This window comes from Leptinotarsa decemlineata, unplaced genomic scaffold (genome assembly GCF_025532065.1).
Source record: "Leptinotarsa decemlineata unplaced genomic scaffold, Ldec_3_MD MMD2_tig00026375_RagTag_RagTag, whole genome shotgun sequence".
Lineage (NCBI taxonomy): Eukaryota > Metazoa > Arthropoda > Insecta > Coleoptera > Chrysomelidae > Leptinotarsa > Leptinotarsa decemlineata.
Window position 1 is genome coordinate 2705877 of NW_027412711.1, and position 24803 is coordinate 2730679.

Here is a 24803-nt window from a genome sequence, read left to right on the forward strand (position 1 = left end):
CGTCTGCATACGACGAAGATCCATCGACTGATGAGCGGTCCTTCTTCACTAGTTTGGACGGTACCCATCGTGACAGAGAGCGTATACGTCTGCACTCCGTGAAGTTTCAACGACCACTGATTGCTTGTATCGCCTTCTGTCAACACATCGAGTTGGAATTGATGGTGGTGGTGGTGGTGGGGGAGCGCCTGTGTTCGACGCATCGAGTTGGCTTCGACCTTGATCGACCTTGATCTACGTCACACCCTTAATGTACGTCACAAGGTAATAAGGATAAGGCGACTTTGAGGTAGTGTTTTGGGTTTGACTTTGAATGACTTTCATTCACACTTTATATTTTCACAGCTATTTTGAACAATGTTCATAGTCGCATAACCTTGGGGGTTGACCTTGAGATTTTTAGTCTGTCTCGGTCACATCAACATTGAAATGACCTCTACATACGTCACATGATGTCGACAAAGTGACTTTGAAGAAGTCTTTTGAGTTCGACGTTGAACGAGCTTTATCTACTTCACACCCTTGAAATATGTCAGAAGGTGATACGGTCAATGTGACTTTGAGATAATAATTTGGATTCAACCTTGAATGACCTTCATTCACTTCCCATATTTTCACGACATTCATTGATTCATGTGATTATTTTGACTTTGAAATGACCTCTACATACGTCATATGATGTCGACAAGGTGACTCTGAAGAAGTCATTTGAGTTCGATTTTGAACGAGCTTTATCTACGTCACACCCTTGAACTATGTCAGAAGGTGATACGGTCAATGTGACTTTGAGATAATGTTTTGGATTTAACCTTGAATGACCTTCATTCACTTCCCATATTTTCACGACATTCATTGATTCATGTGATTATTTTGACTTTGAAATGACCTCTACATACGTCACATGATGTCGACAAGGTGACTCTAAAGAAGTCTTTTGAGTTCGACTTTGAACGATCTTTATCTACGTCACATCCTTGAACTATGTCAGAAGGTGATACGGTCGATGTGACTTTGAGATAATGTTTTGGATTTAACCATGAATGACCTTCATTCACTTCTCATATTTTCACAACCTTCATTGATTCATGTGGTCATTTTGACTTTGAAATGACCTCTACATACGTCACATGATGTCGACAAGGTGACTTTGAAGAAATGTTTTGAATTCGAACTTGAATGACCTTCACCTACGTCACACCCTTGAACTACGTCACACTGAGAGTAGTGTGACGTACCACGACCACAATCGTATCATATAAAAGACGAGTTGTGATCGTGAACGTCGTCATTCAGTACATGAGAGCGCATCGAGATGAATTCCGAAAAAATTGCAGCTGTAGTTTGAATTTCGCTTTTCTTCTGACAGTGTCGTCTTTCATTAGCATATGAAATTGGATTACGGCTAAAAATATACATTTTCCATTATATAACTTATCTATATTGAATTTTATGAGAAAAATAGTTATGACAAAAGTTGTATGAAATTAAATTCTCAACAATTTTGATTCCTATAATTTTTTTTTCATAAAATCGATATTTTTAGAGAAAGGGTGGAGGTGAAATTTCGTCATTGTATTATCACGTTTATTTTTGACTTTACGAGAAACTTCGTGATGAACAAAGTTGTATAAAATTGAATTTCCTACAATTTCGATCCCATAATTTTTTTTCATAGGTTCGATATTTGTATCGATTTAAATCTGAAATAAGTAGGGGGTGAGATCTTATAATGGAATTATCTCATTTATTTTCAATTTCACAAGAAAAATCACAATGATCAGAGTAGTATGAAATGGAATGAAAGAGGAGGAATTTTTTCCCACATTGTTTATTCCAAGATTACAAACTGATTCTTCTAACCTTCCAATATCTACCAAACTAATTTGAATGTTTATCTGTCGTCATCGTCTTCGAATTGAAATTTAGGGAAATAAATGTTGATTATGTCACCATGTCGTCAACTCCCTTCTTGATCCGCTTCTGAAGATCCTTTACACAGTTGCTAATGTGGGCGACTTCCAGCCGGTACTGTTTCGTTGAATCACCCTCAACACGGTACTCCTCATTGACTCCGACGATGTCCTGACTTCCCCTTTCAATGTTGGTTTCCACCTCTGACAGTTCAGCCAGCAAACAACTTTTCCGTTCGACTAGTTGTTCCTGTCGATCCACAAATCGTCGCTTGCGTGTGGCAATCTCTGCCAATCTCTCATCGCTGTCCCGGATCACTAGTAGCTTCGTCTTTCTCTCTCGGCATATTCTGCCGAGTTCGAGCACGTCGTTGACTAAGTTGTAGCTCCTCTGCGGTGTCGGTAAGTCCATCTTGCTACCAGAGGGTGGGACGGAAGTTGTCCGCTGAACAGTTGGCACAGGCATCGGTGGCGGAGATAGTATGGATCCGGCTCTTGGTAGATTATGCGGTCCGGTTGTGGTCTCTAAAGATATCATGGTGGTGGGCATCGATGGCTGAGGTACTATGGATCCGGCTTTTGGTAAGTTATGCGGCCCGGTTGTGGTCTCTAAAGATGTCATGCTGGTGGGCATCTGTGGCTGAGGTACTATGGATCCAGCTTTTGGTAGGTTATGAGTCCCAGTTGTGGTCTCTGAAGATATCATGGTGGTGGGCATTGGTGGCTGAGGTACTATGGATCCAGCTTTTGGTAGGTTATGCGGCCCGGTTGTGGTCTCTGAAGATGTCGTGGTGGTAGTTGGCTCAATGTTTAATGCAGTGGATGGCATCTGCGATGCCGTCGGTGGCTGATTTTTCGTATTGACCGTCTCGGACTTTGAAACGGTGGTATCCAACGTAGAAGGGGCTCGCCACAGGGTCGAGGTCATCGGCGGCTGCCGATAAGGATTCGTCTCATCCCATATTTTCATATATTTCCGCAGCTCCGACTGCTTTGGTTTCACCTTCGGCTCCACCTGCTTCGACTTAGCGGCGGACACTCTTTTCTTAGTCGATTGGGGGGCAGCAAACTCATTATCGCTACCGTTCGCTGCCTCTCTCTTGTTGGCCCTCTTCGAACCCTTCTCCGCGTCTTTGCTGGTGCTGCTCGTTTCAAAAGAGGGGGTGGTTGAACGAACATCCTCCATTCTGCTACATCCAGGTCTTGGAGTTGTCACCATCACAGGTTCTCCAGGAAGGGGGCTGAGTGGGAGTTCTACATGGAATTCCGTTAGGAAGTCCACGATATTCTCTGGTAGCTCTGATCCCTGCACCAACACAACGTCTTGCAGGATATTCACCTTACCCTCCTCAGATTTACCGGAATCAGTGAAAAGAGGCATACTCCAAGCTAGAAATTCACAAAATAATCAGAATGGAATATAATAATAGACATTAATAATATATCTGAAGAATGGTTGGATCAATTTTTTCTCAAAGAAACAATTGTTTTCTTGCCAACGTTTCAAATTCAATTAAATTCTTCTTCAGGGCTTTGTAATAATGTAGTTTCATAAACATACCTCCCACAAAAACTTATACGACAAGTATCGTTTCTATAACTTACCAAAAAGTAGTTTCTCCGTGTTGATAGAACTATTTTGAAAAAACATTAGACATATTAGATACATTTAAAAAATAAAATAAAAAAAAATTGCAATACCTTCGATCGAACACCGACGCAAAAGGACATGAATGTATAGACTCCAATTACTTTTATTACAATGGAACTATTTACAAACAAATTTCTCGAGTTGGTAATGGGTAATTGTATATCAACCATTTGTGCAGATTTGGTCATGGCAGAACTACAAAATATATGCATAAAAAGTTAACAAACAAAAAAAAACACCCCAAGACATGCAATCTAATGTAGTGTACAAATTGAACTGTGGAAGGTGTCACAAATGCTATGTTGGTCAAACTGGACGGTATCATAAAACACGAGTTTCAGAACGCATGACAGACTCTGATAAGCAAAAACTCCACAGCCCTGATTGAACATGAAAAAGAATATGCACACATTTTTGATTTTGAACATCCAGCTGTTCTAGATGTTCAACCATATTTATCAAAAAAGACTCTTGAGCAAAACACACACACACACACACACACAACCCATCCATATATGAACCATCATGCATCAGATACATCAAAGGAGGGGGGGAGTTAGAACCGGCTCAAATCTCCTACGAGAGATTTTTGAAATATTTTTCCAAACATAACTTCCACAGTAAAATCAATATTATAGGGAATTTGAAATCTAGAGCAATTACCATTTCCAATTCTGATTTCCATAACAAAAATCTCAAATTGATTGAGAATTACCTACTACAAATAAAGCCCTCATTAGAAAAATAATGACAGAAAGAAGTTCCTCTTCCCAAAATACTGAGGTGAAACCCAAATATCATAAAATGTCATTTATAGAAAATTCATCTGATAAACTTGGGATGATAGTCATTAGCAATCAAATTAAAGTAGCCTTCTTAAATGAAAGTACATTTGGAAAGCATTTTTTCTTTGATAAAACAAATAAAAAACACCCCAAGACCTGCAATCTAACGCAGTGTACAAATTGAACTGTGAAAGCTGTCACAAATGCTATGTTGGTCAAACTGAACGATATCATAAAACAAGAATTTCAGAACACATGAGAGAAACTGAATATTCGTTTTGAGGGTACCCACCGATTTTAAAAATTTTTTTGAGTTTACTTACATATTTCGATGCGTAGATTACGAATCCAAAAGAAAAAAGCGGCGCTCTTATTCATTTACAAAGTTACGTCCTTTCAAAGTTCAGAAAAGGGCAACTTTTCATCTTCCTTTTTCATAAGATAAACTACTTTAAAGCGTTTATTCAGTAGGTCACCTTTACACCTTATTCTCCCTTGATTGACACTTTTCAATTCAACAGTCAATATTTTTCTTATAAAAACTTAATTGGGAATTGAATACTTGCATCAGTCGTACCAACTATGTCATTAACCTTAAAAACGTAAAATATAGAGATATGTAACCAAAAAAGCAGCTCCGTACATTTTTTAACATTTTTATTGGATTCATTGAATTCAAATGAAGTTGTTCTATTTTTTTATCCATGTTAACAAAGTGACAACTGCAAACTAATGAATGCTCTGATGGCTCTCGATCTTGTCTCCTGCAAATTAATTTAACAATAAAATGCTTCATCTTTGTATTAAGTATGCTTATCAGGTACCTTATGAGATTAATCTACATTTTTCTCTCAGCTGGGTCTGCAGGAAATCCAAAAAATTTACAAATCCTCTGTTCACTGTAGTGTTTACAATCAGGAACGAAACACTATCTATCACAACTGATCGATTTGGTTTCCATTATTTTGAGCTTGTCCCCAACAGTTACTATATTCAATACTATTACAGAAATATTGGTGAAGGTACATTCTGAATATTTATTACATATATCTAATACACTTCACCTTAACATGATTATCTGGGTATAGTTTTATATACTAAGTCAAGTTTCAGCTGATATAAGATTGTGTGTAAGTTTTGCCAGGTACTGTTTCATATAAAAATATTCTAGCAGCGATAAGTTTTCTGCCCACAGTGGATCATATTCCTTGTTCGTCACAGATATATTGTAGTGTCCAAAAAGAGCTAATGTGACGATATGATGACATTTTATTCCTCTAGGACAAGCACAATTTGCATATATGATATCTTCAGATTTATTCAGTGTGATCTGCAACAAAGATACTGTTCGGTGAAAATGGAAAACTTATACATGACATACGACTCACTTCAACATGATGGAATTTATCTTTCATTCTTGCATGAAAGTCAGTATCAAACTGTATACTTTCCACATGATTCGATTCCAAGGCATTTTCAGCCTTTTTCATGATTTTATTATCATTGTCGAGTAAATCATTTATAGAGGATAGTTTTAAAACATGTTTTGAATCCATTCTACATCTGAAATCTGAAACAATAGATGTTAAGTTACTATATTTGAATTGAAAAAATAACATAACCTCAACAAGCATAACAACCCTTGAATTTTCATTAAAAACGTTACCTACCAATGGAGATTTTTTTCAAAATCTAACTAATCTAAATTTTCTAAAACTAACTGACGCCAAATCAAAAATGTACGCGAATGTTCTTATTAGCAATGCCAGCACATACAATAAATATATAAATAATTTCTTATGACGTTTTAAGATGTAAAATCGATTTGTTTGGAAAAGTTCGCTAAGCTCCGCCTACTTGTGACGTCAGAAATTAGGAAGTCTGTTAGAAAAGTAAAATCCTATCACATTTGACAATTTGTGGCCTCAGGAGGTCAAGGATTCCTGCCAGTTTTGTAGGGGGAGTCCTTATAATAACAGTTGATACAATTTATAAACTGACAGATGAATCAAGGGATTTGTTAACAAGTTTGAAACCAACTGAGAAAGGTGTGGATGTTAGGGAAAGGAATTATAGATATTTTACCTGGATCTGAGTTTGATTCAATCGGTTACCAGTTGGAATAAATTTCCCGTTTCTGTTTAGTATGCTATATAAGCTCCAGGGTTGATAAAGCGGGTGGTGCTCTACTCTCCATCTTACCCACGCCTTTCTTCACTGTTTGAAAGCTGGCGGCCTATCCTGGGAACTATGCTCTCTCTAATCCCTAGTTGTCACCCTCATGCCAAATTGTGGAACAACGAGAAATCGTTTACAAATTAACCTAATTAGTCAATGAGAAATAAAAGGCGTGACAAAAGATGGCGCCACCTATCAGTCCTTTGAAAAATGATTTCCAATATTTTTTAGCATTTCTTATAATTTTTGCTATATAACAGATCAAAGCAATTTAATTTTTATATTCTTCAACACAGATTATATCTGGTTTGTTCTGGTTTTACAAAATTCAGGTCCCAGGACGTCAGTATTATGCGCAGATATAACGTTCTGGTTTATTGAGGATAATTTCGGACGCCAGTATATGCATGTATATTCAATGATGACAAATTTTCAACTTCAACTTTCAGTTAAAGAAGTACTCATCATATGCACAGATATTCAATGACTAACAAATTCTTAACTTCGACTTTTCAGTGAAAATAGTAATTTGTCATATAATGCATAGATATATTCAATGACTAACAAATTCCCAACCACGAGTTTTTTAGTCAAAGCAGTCCTTTGTCACATAATCTACTACTGTTTGTATGAATAATGTAGACCTGAAAAGGGCTGTTGTTTTTTTTGACAAGATTTGTCACAGATTTGACATTATTGCATATTATACATGTCGACACTCGGGTGAAATTTGTTAGGGGTCTCTCGCAACCATCGCACCAATTATGTCCCATTTCCATCATGGAAACGGTGTTGTGGGCGTTAAACTATTGTTTCGTGACACTTCCTGAAGAAGATATATATATGTTATAGTGATGATCCATTAATACTCATAACAGTGGAAAGAGATAACCAGACAGCCGACAGTGTTTTACAATTTAGCTACATTTGTCAGACATGATATTGACAGTTGACAGTATCGTTGTTTTATGTTATTGGGTATTGTTTTCGTCAGTTTTACAGTATTTTGTAGTAAAATATATTACAAAAATAGTTTTTTTCAAAGCTAAATGCATCATCATTACTTTCAAAGTAAGTACAATACAATGTGTTTTATTCATAAAGGTTCTTTAATTTTAATATTTCCAACCTCACAAATGATATTTGTGACTATAATTACGCATTACCGGGATATTATACAAGAGTAATTGGGAGTGTGGAAACAATAATGAGAGAAATAACATTAATTAAATCTATGAAGTTATGCCAAACATATACAATATATTTATACTCCTTTTTAGATTATGCCTGGAAGTATTCTTAATTCACAAATACAACAATTTGTGTTGAACTTGTGCGAATATTTTGAAAGGGAGAGGGCGCTTGGAGGACCTTTGTTACCATTTTCATCTGTTCAAGAGGTAACCATTAAAATGATGAAAGAAATGTCATAACTTTTCTAAACTGTATTTTAGAGAGTTGCAGATGCATTTAAAATATCTAAAAAAAAACGGTGTTCAACATCAAACAAAGAAATAAACACAAACCCATTCCATCAACTCCAGGAAAAAGTATACATCGTATCAAAAAGAAAACATCTGATTTACCTGAAGGGCAGGAAATGGAAGTACGATATACTCTGTACGATATGTATAAAGACAGTGAGTACACCTTCTTAATACATGGTGATGGAAAGACGGTACAAATTGACTGTTCAGATGTCTATATGATAAAAATGTTATTTCACGTGTTTTCTGTTTGCGTCGGGACTTCTAATTCTAGCTATACCATAGGTTAAATTTTGACAAATGTCATTTTTAACCAATGAAATTAAGTGTATCGGTGCAGCACACCCTCAAAAAGAAAGCAGATTTTATTCGATGCAAATGACTTAGACACGACACTGACTAGTGAGAAAAAATTCTAAACAAATATAACCTCCCCCCCCATTTTTATCAGTCACCTGTATCAGGAAAGGCCTTGGATGTATGATAATTAGTTAACTAGTCAAACTTTATTGTCAAATATATTTTTCTTTTACATTTGAAGGTTCACTTGTATCTCGTATTTGAAGTGTAGTTATAATATCAATTCTCCTATTCAATGAATTTTGAAATGTATCTATATTAATTTGAATATTTTCTTCCAGAAAAAAATCTTACCCTTCGATCTTTGAACGATGAGCTGAAAAATAAGGAAATTGTTTCTATGTGCAAATCGTCTTCAAATGTTTTACTGAAAGAGCTGGGATTTAAATTTGAAAAAGATGATAATCGAAGAGCTTTGATTGAAAGACCTAATATCGTTTCCCGAGCATTTTTTTACTCAAATACCGGGAAAACCGAAGAAGAGGAAATAAAAGACAGTCTTGGCAGGATAATAATGTAAAAAGTGTTCGCAAACCCGAAGGATATGATGGTAAACGATTTATTGTTGTGCCCGCTGGTTCTATGAAAGGGTTTATTCCAGAAGCCAGTTTATTGTTCTGTTCAGAATCTTTGACCTTAGATTACCATGGAGAAATGAATGGTATAATGTTCATCAAGTGGATTACTTTACAGTTACTTCCCAGTTTGGAAGAACCATCTTTAATTATAATGGACAATACACTATACCACAGTGAAATTTTGAATAAACAGCCTACCAGTTCTTCAAGAAAATCGGAAAATGTTAGTTGGTTACACAAAAACAACATTGATTCCGATGAAAAAATTACCAAAACCAGAATTATTGCAATTGGCTAAGAAGAACCGAAAGAAAAATATATATATATATATATATATATATATATATATATATATATCCTGGTCCCTGTTTAACTAAAGATGATAGTAATCGGATACAAAAAGTGCAGAATAGTTATTGCAGACTAATTTATGGAATACGAAAATATGACTCCATCTCCCATAAACTCAAAGAGTGCAACTGGCTGAACATGGAGAATAGACGGTAACTCCACTTGGTTTCATTCACACGTGGACTCCTAAACAAGTCCAACCCACCAGCTCCATTGCATAAATTCATTCCACGTTCTAGAATACATTCAAAAAATGTTACAAACAGATCTGCCCTGACCATGCCCCAGCACAAAACTGCGATATTTCAACGAGAGAGCATAGTTCCCAGGATAGGCCGCCAGCTTTCAAACAGTGAAGAAAGGCGTGGGTAAGATGGAGAGTAGAGCGCCACCCTGGAGCTTATATAGCATACTAAACAGTGTCACCTCACAAACCACAAGAGGAGACTAAATCATCTGTCGGTAACAAATAAGACAGATGGGTATCCGCGGCTAAGCTAAACAGTGGAGACGGGAGTGGGTTAAACAACTTAGCAAATTTCAAATAGATCTTAATGGGCGCCAGGTAAATTTAATCCTCCAGATACCCTAAGTAACTCACAATATCAATAACTTACCAATTAATATTGGAAATAAAAGATAAAGGTCCCCAATATGATTTATTCAGTAATCCTAACTTACATGGATTAACCAACAACGCTTCTAAGACAACAATGCAATATTCACACTACTACGCGATGTTCAAATGTCCATACAAGAGCGCGCTGTATATACCACGAATTCAATCAGCCATAAATTACGGTAGTAACGACGCTCAAAAAAAAACTACAATACGTCGAGTAAAACTACCACGAAAATTGAGTAGGTGAAATCGTAAATACTAGTATCGGATGGTAAGACAAACTCGTTTGTGTCGCGTGAGCTCAGGCGTAGGCGCATCGGTGTCAATCAGCAATCGTGAAAGGAAGAATATACCTCAATTTTCGTTTCACAAATATCTATATCAATCAGGTATCAATAAACAACTCTTAATCAATAAACGATAAACAACACTATATCAACAGGTATCAATAAACATAAGGGCAAACAATTATTTAAATATCTCAGTATTGCACAAATTTTCAAATAAATCAATTATAACTTGCGTGCTCCTTTTGGGCCACCCGGTATATGGTGTTAGGCTACCCTGTAGTATGGCGGAAGTGGATCACCCTGTAGTACTGCTGAGATGGATCACCCTGTAGTACGGCGGAGATGGATCACCCTGTAGCACCACCAAGATAGATCACCCTATAGGGCACGACAAGCTGGACCAGTAATGGATCACCAAATAAGATCCAGAAAGAAAATAGGGGAAAAAAAAGACAGGAAAAGAAAAAGGAAACAGGAACGAAGACAAAAAAAAACAGGAAAAGAAAAGCAGGAAGAAAAACCCTACGGAAGAAAATTCTCAATCAGAATCAGATGAAACAAGGTGAGATTCAACCCCCATTCAATAGGACTATTTGACTAATCAATACCCCTGGTATATTTTCATCAAGCAAAGTAGCAAGATAACAAGAGTATATTTTTGGGTGCCCTGTATAACCATATGATCCGTAAAAATCAAGAAAATTGAATGAGTGTTGAAACCTCTCTTCAATACTAATATTCATTTGAGATATAACGATGGAATCAGAAATTACTAAACTCATCAAAAACACATTTAATGGTAAAATTCTTACCCTGGCCAAGGGATTTTCTATACGTTTCTTCGTGTGCGGTGCTCTGCACGGAAGTCCTACTGGGACTTGATGAGTGACTGAGGGCCTTCTGTTTCTTATGAATCTAGAGACGAGAAACGAAGGTTGTAGAATTGAAGAAGTGATATCATAGCTAAGATCACATGAGAGATGCGACAGTGATTCAGACATACCTAATTTCGGAAATCCTCCCACCTGGCACGAGTTCGGTAACCACCACAAATCCTCAAAAGAGCTTAAGTTTCAGACTGCAAATATCCACACCAAAATGACCAATCAGTCTTCCACTATACAATCCTGACTTGTAGAAATAATCCCCGTGAAGGATGGCACAAATACAACCAAATATATCCTACAATCAGTCTGATGGTACCCCTTTGAACTCCGAACCAAGCTCACCGAAGGTTAACTTCCAAATACTAAGCGACTGCCACATCTGACAGCTAACCAGTTGTTGCCACAGTGCATCCAATCTACACTACAAGCACCAAGGGGGCGCTGTGCACAACATCATAAATCTATCAATTCTTCCACAGCCACTTGAGACATCATCAACAAGTCCATGACCCATCAAAACTCCTTCTCAAAGCAATGCAACCCTAAAACAACCCTTGACAATTTGAGTAGCCGATCAATCCCTCACCCGTGAACAACTGTAGAACTAGTTCGGTGTAGTTCGTCGGAACGACACTACGAAAGTTCGGCGGATGTCAACCAACAGCTGTCTCTTAACCTTGTAATAAATAGAATGTTTACAAAAGTATTCACTCCAACCTATTTTCAACTATTTACCAATCCTTATTCATGCGATGGAATAGAAACATATAAGGTAAGTCGCCACATCCTTCCCTTTCAGTACAAATATTTAAGCATTCGTATTATGCAGAATATTTACCGAAAATATCAAACAGTATTCAGAAACCCAGAGCTAACTAATATTGTTTTTCAGGCGATATAGCTCTAATATGTAGTAATCCTTCTGGAAGTGATGAATAACGATCTATGCAAGAAATATTCTTGGAAAGGTATAGGGAATAAGGCAGACAACGGCTAAAAAAAATGATAGGTGAAGAAAACTGAGAAACAAACAATAACAACTATTTCAACCTAGCGAGGAATTTCGGATCTCCAACGTCGATTGGCAATAGGAGAATGCGTAAGTACTGGTCAAAGCAGTTAGTCAGGGAGCATACATTTATTCTTATACATTTCAGGTATGGTTTTCTATGGAACGGAAGATTCCCATTACTATGATGTTAAATGAATAAAATCTACTTGTAACTTAATTACATTGTTAATATCCTTTGAATAAAGATCTTAAAAGGTAAGGTAGTGTTTTGAAAGGTCACATAAGAGCAGTTTGATCTAGTGCTAAATTGAAACGTAACAACAGAAACGGGAAATTTATTCCAACTGGTAACCGATTGAATCAACTCCATTCGAATGTACAATCATCTTCCTGACCAATTCAAGTTATATAACATAAATAAATTCAAATATAAATTGAAGAACTATTTATTACTCATACAATGATGTAATATAGCAAATTCTGATAATTTACATTTTACCTTTTAATTGACTGCAATTATTCAGGCGAGTAAGTTTTCAATAATGTATATGTGATGGTGATTAACCTGTATAACTTATTTATGTTTACTGCGCCACTCAATTTTTTTTTTATCTACTAAGTACAGCCATTTACTAAAATTATCGTTTACCTAACTTGTGAACTTTCTTTTTCAAATCGGGATTCAAACCCCTGTTGGTTGAGTAGAATAGCTCTGAGCACTTTCATTTCATTTGTATATCATATGTCATTTAATACAATAAAGATGTTTATTATTATTATTATTATTATATATTATAGATGAACTGGTACGAGAACATGGACATGAAGTATTAAGATTATCACCTTACCACCCAGATTTTAATGCTATTGAAATAATTCTGGCTGATTGCAAAACCTACTATAACAAATATATTGGTAGAGTTGGATACAGTGATGAAAAAGTATTAAGTATGTGGAATGAAGCGTTAGAGAAGTGCAACGCTGAAACCTGGGCAAAATGTGTGAAACACACTGAATCACTCATAGAAAAATGGTATGAACGAGAAAAGCTTCTTTGTGATATGGATATTACACTACACCCATTTTTATGAACATTGGTGAAAGTTTTGAATCTGAAAGTGATTAATATATTATTTTGTTGTAATAAATGGTAGGTGCATAATTGTACGTGCTCGCAATGCATACATATATGTATAAATAAATTTTCAGTTGATGATATGTTGAGAATTTCCTGACCAAATATATTTCAACTGGTGTTTTTTTTACTTCTTAGACATTCATTTGTGTCTCTGCATTTATGCACGGATAATTCAATGGAAGCTCGTTTGTTAAGCTAATTTTCAAGTGATATTTGATATCATTTGTGATGTGATGTGTTGCATACTTCCTGGGATTCTCAAAAATCATTTATTCGATATTGGGTTTTCTACTGACGGAAAGATGGCGCCACCTATCACTCTTTTGAAAAATGAAACGATTCGATTATTTTTTCCATAAATTCTGTACCTCAGAGGTAAACTATCGTAACTGACATTTTGCAAATTTTACAGGAGAGCAGTTGCAACTCAAGTTACTTGAGTTTACCTCTATCATATCATGACAGATAATAAAGTCACATTGGCTATGACGCCATTTATTAGCGGTGCAGATATCGGCAACTAGCCACTCAACACTATACATCTCGATAATGTAATTACATCAATAACCCCAAAATCGAGAATTTTGTAGTTACGGCAGTTTACCTCTCAGGTACAGAATTTAATACAATTTTTGCGTAGATATTATAATTCAGGAATCGCAAAGTTGCGAAATACTAGAAAAATCGAGCAATTGAATTGAATACTTCAAGTAATACTTTTTATGGGATTTTCACTGAATATTTTGCAAAACCGAAGCACTTGTATAACTGTGTACTGTATACTATAGTTTTCTCTGGCGTATTTATTCTAGATATATTTTTAAAGTGGTCATAATCATGATTGGTTTCTAATTATAAAAAAAAAACTAATTGCAGTCTCTACTATTCAAACTGACACTTAATCCATTGTTACGTTATTTCCACATTTCAAGCTCTTCAACTTCTAAATACAGTGACTAGTTTTTATTCAGTTATTTTGTTCAAATAAAGAAGCATATTACTTCCAAATTACTTCAAGACCTTCACAACCGTACGAAAGTGAACACCATGCTTTTACACATTACATATAAGTGTAATTTGTATTACACTTATATGTAATAAAGCATAAACATACCTACGTGGCGTGCCTGACGTCACAGCTAAGCCTAGCTCTCAGCTGTGGACGCGTTAACAGAAGTCGTTACGCTATCGTTTAGAGGACAGATGCGCTAACATAGTTCTCGCCGCCTGTGCGTCACCATTGACAGCGAGGGATGAGCGATGCGTTACGTCAGTCATCTCCATATCGAGAGAGTTGAGGACCCACCGATGAATACGCATTACTCAGCCACACGCCGTGGAGTAAACATCACGTTCTCCTATCGTTAAACAGTGCTGGTGTGACGTCACACCACTAACTCGGTAGGCTCACACCAATGGAACATACATTACTTTGTGGATCTTTGAAAGAGAGAGGGCGTTACCAACTTTTTTCCAATCGGAAAGGGGGTTTTTGAAATTTGATTCAGTTGTCTATTCAACACTGTATTACTTTTGGAATATCGAATTGATTCAATTGTCTATTCAACACTGTATTACTTTTGAAATTTCGAAGAAGCAATTTCGTCTATTCAACACTGTATTACTTTTGGAATTTCGAAGTAGCAATTTCTGGGTAATCAGCAGTTTCACATACGTTTTATGACAATGTAAACAAAATTTTGTAAGAAATATACTCAAGACGAATTCATCTCGATGCGCTCTCACATACTGAATGATGGCGTTTACGATCACAACTCGTTATGCAGACGTGTGTTTATTCTGTACAAACTGGTACAGAGTACATATGAACGATAATGTCAAATCATAACTTCGCCGTGAAAGTCAAACCCAAAACACTACTTCAAAGTCGCCTTGTCCGCATATAAATAAAGACTTCTTCAAAAGTCACTTTGTCGACATCGTGTGACGTATGTTGATGTCATTCCAGAATTGAAAGTGTCTTGCGACCTCCTCACCATCACAACTCGATGTGTTGACAGATGGTAGGTTCTAACATCCTAAAACGTTTGGAAACTGCGCAAGACATGGTGCGTACAAACAAAAAATCTCAAACAGTCCGAAATAGTCTTGGACACTTGTTTAAATCAGAACGCTTTTGAGGAGACCACTGTGCCACCTATCGTATATATGAAGAGATGAAGACGAGAAAATACTATTTATTAATCATGTCCATTTTGTTATGTAGCGTATCTCTATAGTCAGCTCAAATGTTATCTACCCTCAATCATCGATTTTTCAAATCAAATATATAAAAAAAACATCTTAGCAAATAGCCCAAATTTCCACATGGATGCGCATGAGCAACGGGAACAGTTCAGCCTCGAGAGCAAGAATGATTCGGGACGGTTCAAAACAGTTCAGGATCATTTCGCAGTCAAAACCAGAACAGAGGATTCATCAGCCTGAAATTATCCTCAATAAACCAGAATGCTCTATATCAACTGCGCATGATCCTGACGTCCTAGAACCTGAATTTCGCAGAACCAGAACAAACCTGGTGATACGAGCCAAGCAGTGGTCGTTGAAACTTCAGAGAGTGTAGACGTGTGCACTCTGTCATGATAGGTACCATCCAAACTGATTAGGAAGGAGCATTAGTTAGTCGATAATGTCAAATTCTAACTCTACCGTGTATGTCAAATCCAAAACATTACTTCAACGTCGCCTTGTCGGCATGTAAATACTTCTTCAAAGTCACCTTGTCGACATCATGTGACGTATATAGAGATCATTTCAATGTTGAAAGTGTAGTATGTAGACGTACTAACTTGGTGGGCTCAAACCAATGGAACATTCATTACTTGGTGGATCTTTGAAGTATGCAGACGTATGTTTGTACATGGACAAGCACTTGATGAAACCCTATACCGTGCATTCACACACACACACAAACCAACCAAATGTAATTACGTCATTATGTCACAAATACACACACACACACAATCTCATATGAAAAATTTTTGAATGATTCATGCACCAGACACTGCAAGGTCACATCGCCTTGATGTTACTAAACAACAAAAAAAAGCAATTAATACGTCATAGTGGTGGGGGAAGTAACACAGTTCTCGGCTGCCTGCGTGTCACCATCGATAGCAAGGCTATCGTCACAACACTACTAACTTGGTGGGCTCACACCGATGGAACATTCATTACTTCGAGGATCTTTGAAGTATGCAGACGTATGTTTGTACATCGACAACCACATGATCATGTGACCTATGTAGAGGTCATTTCGATGTTAATGTGACCCGAGACAGACTGAAATCATAAGGTCAACCCCCAAGGTTATGCGACTTTGAACATTGTTCGAAATAGCTGTGAAAATATGAAGTGTGAATGAAAGTCATTCAAAGTCAAACCCAAAACACTACCTCAAAGTCGCCTTATCCTTATTACCTTGTGACGTACGTTAAGGGTGTAACGTAGATCGAGCTCGAAGCCAACTCGATGCGTCGAACACAGGCGCTCCCCACCACCACCAATTCCAACTCGATGTGTTGACAGAAGGCGATACAAGCAAATAGTGGTCGTTGAAACTTCACGGAGTGCAGACGTGTACGCTCTCTGTCACGATGGGTACCGTCCAAACTAGTGAAGAACGACTGATCATCAGTCGATGGATCTTCATGGTATTTAGACGTGTGTTTATTCTGTACAAACAGGTACAGAGTACACATGAAGGACAATATCAAACCCTGACTTTACCATGTATGCAATATAGTTCCCTAATCTCCAAGTTAAATTCCATGTTCAAGGTCATGAACATAAATGAAAAATGTAAACCCTGTACCGTGCATTCCCACACACTAACCAATTGTAATTACGTCACTACACACACACAAAAACGCATATGAAAAAAAAAACATTCTGAACGATCCATGCACCAGACACTTCAAGGTCACATCGCCTTGATGTTACTAAACAACAACAAAAAGCAATTAATACGTCATAGTGGTGGGGGGAGGCCCACCACTATGACGTATTAATTGCCTTTTTGTGTAATCTGTGATTTACACATACCACCCATGCACCAGACATATTTTTCAAGGTCATATGCACCATACATATTTATCAAAGTGGCATGCACCAGACATATTTTTCAAAGTCACATGAGTCGGTCTAGGTCATCCACCCCACGTGACGTCATAGTGGTGGGGGGAGGCTTAGAACCGGCTCAAATCTCCTGCTATAAACGTAGCTGAAGGTGATTTCAGTAAGGTTTAAATTATTTTTTTTGTTATCTAACGGTTGAAACTGTGAAAATAATAATTGTTACAATAACGTTCAGCTGTCCTGTATGTAATATAACCCTTGGCATTAATTTTTCCCTCAATAACTTTGATATTCTATTAGAGTAATATTCAATTACTATATAACTATACTCAATTATATATATTTTTTCCTCTTGTTGATTAGAAATTCAGGTTACATTGTTTGAATAATTGTTGGTATCGATAGTCAATATAGGACTTATTGGATTGTGGCTTGTCAGTTTCATTTCATTTCTATTGGTAAGTTGAGGAAATGATTAGAGCGTAACTGTGGATACTTTGGCATCTCAATTTACCTGACGCCCAGAAAAAAATTACTTCAACGAACTCACTCCTTCTCCTCTGTAGTGAACCGGTATGCCCTAACTGTCATCGTGACAGCCCACCAATTGTGACGCGCAGTGAAGCGGTTACACCACCTTCAAAACCAAAACATATAAGAATGGACTGGCGAATTTGATTTTCACTCACCATCTAGCATCGCCAGAAAAATTGAAGTAAAAAATGATCACTGAAAAAATCGACGCAATTTTATAGAGGTGACGTGAACAACTGGTTCTCATCTTTGATAAAGAGGTCAATCACATCGCTGAATACGCAGGCGATGGAGCTGTGGCGGGTGATGGTGCTAGATAACTGGGGGATGGATCAAATGGACACTGAAGACAATTTAATTCGAAAGGATATTGCAAACAAATGATGTGTTTTGGCCTCCTCTCGTGTTTCCAAAGCATAAGCACCCTTCTTCCTCTCCTACCCTACTATCAATAATATGGTGGGGTTGAAGTGAGAAATAATGATTCATTCAACATAACAATATTCCAGTGATATGAATTTTCCGATTGGTTGACACTCAAAACAATTGAAATGTAATGTTTTCAATTAATACAGTTTATTATATGATTTTCACTATAAAGGGTTTTACAAAAACCGCGACACGTGTTTCGCTATACAATAGCTTCCACAAGCTTGAGTTAGCTATTGTATAGTGATATAAGTGATGGATCAACTTAATTTCACATTGGTCATGTGAATCACTTCGGAATATATTTACCTTTTGCTATATGGTACCACCTGGTCAACAATATTTATGTAATCATCAACTGACATTTGATTCCTCATAACAGATATTTTGTTACCTGTTTCCTTCTTCATTCAATCTGGTACAATTTGAACATGATAACTTTGTGACCTGTGCCGTGGAAACTAATCGTGGGAACATTTGGGAGTTCATTCTTCATGGCACATTGGATTTATCACTCAAAGCATAACTGGAAGTGTCAGATTCATTAATATTATCAACCATGAAAATTATCAGTCAATAGTTTTAAAATCAAAGAATCCGTATCGGTATGAAGAAGAAAAGCTTCAGAGTCGTTTTTCTGATCAAGCATTACACTTGTAGATGACATTTTCGACACATCCATAAGGCACATCCCCAAATAAAACGATTTATTGTAGCAAACTTCAACTCTACCATATGAATGGCGACAAGATCTTCCGAAAATATGATGATTATTTTGAAATCGGAATGAGTTATAAGAGCATTGGGACCATACCCCTCCTTATAGAGTTTCAATGTGTAACAATTCTAATTTGTCTGTTATTGTTGACATTCTCCTTTGTCGTCCATGTATGGATTTCACGTTCAATTTGAAATAATTGTTTTCATATTCATTCATAGTATTATTTCTTAGATACGAATTTAAACCGATATATTTTTTGTGGATCTTCATTACCGTAAAACCATTACGGACCGCCAATTTATACGTGCTCAACCTCATATTTCTGAAATTTTTCAAAATATCGCATAACAGCACGTCAGATTTCAAGTATATGTTAGAATATTCACCTAAATTACGACAATTCAACATGCCCCGTGCCCGTTTCATCCTATCATAATCCTCATCAGATCCTTCAAGTGGACATTGTCCATACCTTCTTCACTCAATCATAATTCTCTTCAAAAACATGCTTTTCATTCAGTTCATCATTAAAAGTCCACCTTCGGTATGGTATTCTTGAAAAATTCAATTCATCCAAACAATCAAAAAAAACTGTATGAAAAAGAGCCTTTCTGCCTCATTAGCTGAAATTTACCATTTTTTGGAAAATGTTTTCTAGTCTAATCATGACTTGGTTAGCAAAACGTGCGTCGGTAGACCGTAATTTTGCTTCTGTTGTTAGGAAAGTGTTTTAAATAGACGACATAGATTGTCACTACTAGCGAAACTTTTCCCACATTTGTTGCACACGTACAGTATGTATGAAATTATATAAACCACGAGACTATGAGGAGAATGCAAAGGGAGTGAAACATTCGCACATCCCTAATCCGACTCCATGTCGATGACAGAGATGAATCTCAGAATCAAGTTCTATGTTCAAGGTCATATGATATGTGTATGGACGTCGCGAGACGTCGTACGGAGTCAAATTTGAAGGTCACGTACCGGGAAAAGTATCGAATCTCAAGTCCTAACTTTATGGTCGAGGTCATTCTGTAGCAGAGAGGTAAAAGATTGTATGTCCTTAAATGAAAATATTGAGTAATGGAGAAAACAACTCCAAATGACAATTCACTTTAACTTTTGAATACTTTTTTCACAATGTGTCACGGTATTCTTATGGTATATCAATTAAATTGATGGGCTTTGTTAAAAACTTTTATCATTAATTCAATAATATTTACCTGTAATCTACTTTTGGACTTACCACTTTTTACCCCTGTTTGAAAACATAGGTAAATTATAAAAACTGACCTCTTATAATGCAAAACCAGTTTTATTTCATATCAGTAAAATTATTAATACGTGAAACATTTCACAAGGATATGTTATTTTTAAAAATGAAAAAAATAGGAATTGTATTAAAGAAAATTTATAGAGAATCCTTCTCATCAGAACTAACTTCATCTTTCTTTGTGCAACTCGGAAAGTTATTATGAAACGAATGAAATTGTTTAGGGACCCATTTCGAACTCTTCATTAAATAATTATGCTTTTTCTTTGTTATTCCTTTTAAATTACTACAAAGACTAGGTAATTCATCCGGCAATTGTATTGGATTTCGAATAGATCTCATGACGTTTAGTGTTTTAAATTCTTCATCCTCGTAATTTACTTTGTAAAATATGATGCTAGGATGATCAGCTTTAACTTGGAAATTAACAACATGTGATATCAGAATTTTTTTTCGGTATTTCTCTTCTTATTAATAAAAGGGGATTTTGGCTGATTGTACAAGTAGTCAACATGTTAAAAATCAGAAAGCTCTAGTTTTATGAGAGTTGCACTTGTTGACCTCATTAATTGTTGCCAGTCCCAAGGAGTATACAGGGTGTCCCTGGACTTCCTCTTTTCCTCTCGGGAATGTTTAGATGGGGTCAAAATATCACCAGTACTTCATATAACTTTTTTTCCTAAAAGTCTTCGTAACCAAGTTACGGGCCCTCGAAGTTACAAAATGAAAAATGTTTTTCTTTGATAACTTTTCAAGTGAATATTCAAAATCATCCAAATTTTGGTAATTGACTAAACAAATGAATTCCGTCGATGAGCTTTCATGCAGGAGTCAGTTGTTTTGCTACAAAGTCAGGAACGGACTACCCCCGATGGTCCACACCCCAAAACTTTGAAATGACAGATATTTTTCAACAAAATAAGGTTACTTGGACAATTTTATGAATAAAAGTACTCGTGTGGAAAGTCGATCGGAGCAACGAGTCTTGATAAAAATGTAGTTCTACTCGACGACATCAAACCCGCTCGTCCACCATTATTTGGAATTAATAATTATCAAAGCAGAAATAATAATGATAACGTTAATTCAACAACATTTATAACAGGAATAATACAAAGTATGCTAAAATGAAGTCGTAAACAAAAAGTACAGAACCTATATGGGAGTTTAAGTCACAATTGTGATAGCAGATATTTTTTCAAAAGAAATATCAAGTTCTGTAGAGTCGTGGTGTTTTTAAACTAACAAGCTACTCTACTATGAAATATCGAATTCATTCCATATTTTGTATGTACATAATACGTGTGGAATAATCACGTTTCGTGTTGATCAGTTATCTGAATCTCATGAAACTCAACATTCGAATGTTTCAAATTCTTCTTCACAGCTAAACTGTTGAGGAGTTTCACTGATAATTATAATTTTATGGGAGAAATTCTTTAACACAAATCTAAATTTAGATGAAAAAACGCACATCGGAAAAAATATTTACAATACTAATAAAAAGCAAACGAATGAACTACAAAAACGGCTGCACATGATCAGGTGAAAAATATCCAGAGAATAATTATGTTCCATTTCTTTCACAGATGTTGACAAAAAAACCTTTCAGAAAGTTTTGATAAAAAATGAGAAACTGGAATGCGATTTTGTTTTGTTGAGTGGTGCGTTGTCATATGACTATCATTGTATTGTCAATATTCTATAGGATATTTTGAATTTTTTTGATATGGCCGAACAGTTTACATTCAATGAATATGCAGATATGCATGTATTTTATGGACGAGCATTTTGTAATGCTGCAGAAGCTCGTCGTCTGTATTCCGAGCATTCTCCCAATCGAACGGTACCGTCAAGAGAAACATTCGAGCGTGTCGATCGCAGCTTGAGGGAGACAGGTATGTAATAATTGATAATTAATTTGAGCACGTTGTTTTATTTCGATATTATTGTAGGTACAGTTTTGCCAAAACGAGGTGGTGAGGGCGCTCCTAGGACTGTACCTACCCTTGTATTGGAGGAAAATATTTAGGAAGCCGTCGCTGAATATCCTTCAATGAGCATCAGAAATCTATCAGAACAGTTCTATACATCCAAGTCCACTATTCATAGAATAATTAGGGAACAACTGCTCCACCCATTTCACATCCAGAAGGTACATGCCATGACACCTCAAGATTTTCCAGCACGACTGTAATATGCCAATTGGTTCATGGATAGGCAAAGAGAGGATATGATTTTTATTAATCGAGTTTTATTCACTGATGAAGCAGGTTTCAGTAGAGATGGAGTTATCAACTCTCATAATCTCCATATATGGGCCGAAGAGAATCCCCATGGGATATTGCAAACCAAACACCAACGGAAATTCAACGTGAATGTTTGGGCTGGTATCATAGGAAACCATCTTATAGGACCATTCGTTCTACAGGACCGATTGAATGGAGAACGTTATTTGGAGTTCATTCAGAACGATTTGAATGGACTTTTGGAACATGTTCCATTGCAAACCCGAAGAGATATGTAGTTTATGCATGATGGCGCTCCTCCTCATTTTAGTTTGATTGTGCGTGACCATCTGAACCATATTTTCCACAATAGATGGATTGGTAGAAGTGGGCCATATTCATGGCCATCGCGGTCTCCGGATTTAAATCCATTGGATTTCTTTCTGTGGGGGCATCTAAAAAGCCTTGTTTACGCTACACCTATTCACACAAGAGATGCATTGTTGAATAGAATAACATTACATTGTGAAGCCATACGAAACGACCCTGGAATGCTATTTCAAGTACAAAGAGGGTGTCTACGCAGACTAAGAAAATGTATAAAGAGAGAAGGTGGTCATATCGAGTAGTTTCTGTAGCGGATTTTTCATTTCTGTTTGCTCTTGAGGCTCTTGAGTTTCGTTAGTTAAACGTGTTTGCATTATAAAAATTCGTTATGAACATTTTACCTATCATTTCCATTTTTCTTAAAAACTAATATTTTCGAATAATGGTAGACATCTCAGGATAAATGTTGTTGAATTAACGTTATCATTATTATTTCTGCTTTGATAATTATTCATTTCAAATAATGGTGGACGAGCGGGTTTGATGTCGTCGAGTGAAACTACATTTTTATCAAGACTCGTTGCTCCGATCGACTTTCCACACGAGTACTTTTGTTCATAAAATTGTCCAAGTAACCTTAATTTGTTGAAAAATATTGAAAAATATCTGTCATTTCAAAGTTTTGGGGTGTGGACGATCGGGGGTAGTCCGTTCCTGACTTTGTAGCAAAACAACTGACTCCTGCATGAAAGCTCATCGAAGGAATTCATTTGTTTAGTCAATTACCAAAATTTGGATGATTTTGAATATTCACTTGAAAAGTTATCAAAGAAAAACATTTTTCATTTTGTAACTTCGAGGGCCCGTAACTTGGTTATGAAGACTTTTTGGAAAAAAAGTTATATGAAGTACTGGTGATATTTTGACCCCATCTATACATTCCCGAGAGGAAAAGAGGAAGTCCAGGGACACCCTGTATATTTCCATAGTTGGTTGATTCCGTATATTTCAATTAGCGTGTGAACATGATCAACTACCATGTGTGTGTCACCCCTCAGTAAAAACTTATGTTACGTGAGCATCATAATAACGTTACGGTTCTGACTGGGGCAATTATCTGACCATATAATTAAGTGTTCTATGGTAGAATCAGCAATATTTCAGCCCATTTAATTAATGCAGATGCAATTTCATTGCCCTCTCTCCCAGTTTCTGATTGAATCAAGAATAGTCAAGTTGAGGGTCCACAACTTCAAAAAATAAAAGCTTTGATTATTTGAGAGGTATGTAGTTGGAAGACACTTTTGCAAATCTAACATTATAACCTCAGTTCTCTCCTTCAAATTTTTTGCTTTGCTCTTTATCATTTCTGTTAATTTTATATCGGCTATCTGCTTCTTTAAAATGATGGAAGTGACATGGAAATGACTTGATCTGTGATCTTACTGTGATCTTATTTAGAATTTCTTTTATCTCAATTATGGAGATCCTACAATTTCAAAACTACATATTTATGCAACCAACATAACGTGACTAACAATATTTTACCACAATAACAAGTTAAAAGAGTGAAGTCTGAAACAGGTATTAACTCAATTTTGTTCACCTCTCTGCTACAGATATGGAATGCATTTAGTTCGTGAAACGTTCTCCAAGGTCAAACTTTAAGGTTACGTACCAGGATCAGTTTTGAACCTCAGAATCAACTTCCTCTTGAACCTATAGTTGAAGGATGTGTTGTATCATTCGAGGTCAATGTCGAATAGTGGAGGAGGTTCTCAACCAGCTTTAGTACACAACTTCCCTTGTCTTGGACACATTGAATATTCTCATTTGTCTTTCAGTAAAATTTCTAGCAAGTGCATTTAAATTCATTCGAAGCAGATTCGTATCGTACATGTAGAAATTCAAACCAAATCTGAATTCGTAACGAATCTGTTG

At 36.3% G+C, this 24803-nt stretch overlaps 1 protein-coding gene and 2 long non-coding RNA genes across 8 annotated transcripts; 2 read left to right on the top strand and 1 right to left on the bottom strand.

Moving 5' to 3' along the window:
* Positions 1-1707: 1707 nt before the first annotated feature.
* On the bottom strand, positions 1708-7100 carry LOC141486875 (uncharacterized). Of its 6 annotated transcripts, none has more exons than XM_074185470.1 (7): positions 6017-7100; positions 5735-5916; positions 5171-5676; positions 4990-5110; positions 4670-4939; positions 3516-3756; positions 1708-3299 (listed from the first exon to the last, which is right to left on the bottom strand). In XM_074185470.1, the coding sequence occupies exons 6-7, from the start codon at positions 3577-3579 to the stop codon at positions 1942-1944; spliced, it is 1422 nt and encodes a 473-aa protein (XP_074041571.1). In that variant the 5' UTR covers positions 3580-3756; positions 4670-4939; positions 4990-5110; positions 5171-5676; positions 5735-5916; positions 6017-7100; the 3' UTR covers positions 1708-1941. The 6 variants fall into 6 exon arrangements, with proteins under 6 accessions (XP_074041571.1, XP_074041570.1, XP_074041572.1 ...); XM_074185473.1 differs by having other exon boundaries at positions 1711-3299; positions 3516-3544; positions 3612-3756; positions 5735-7100; XM_074185469.1 differs by having other exon boundaries at positions 5735-7100.
* A 704-nt stretch (positions 7101-7804) lies between these two features.
* Positions 7805-9163, top strand: LOC141486876 (uncharacterized). Its single transcript, XR_012468089.1, has 3 exons — positions 7805-7924; positions 7979-8164; positions 8653-9163. It is a non-coding gene; the product is annotated as an uncharacterized lncRNA (long non-coding RNA).
* Positions 9164-9316: 153 nt separating this feature from the next.
* LOC141486877 (uncharacterized) lies at positions 9317-13327 on the top strand. Its single transcript, XR_012468090.1, has 2 exons — positions 9317-9452; positions 12910-13327. It is a non-coding gene; the product is annotated as an uncharacterized lncRNA (long non-coding RNA).
* Positions 13328-24803: the final 11476 nt, after the last annotated feature.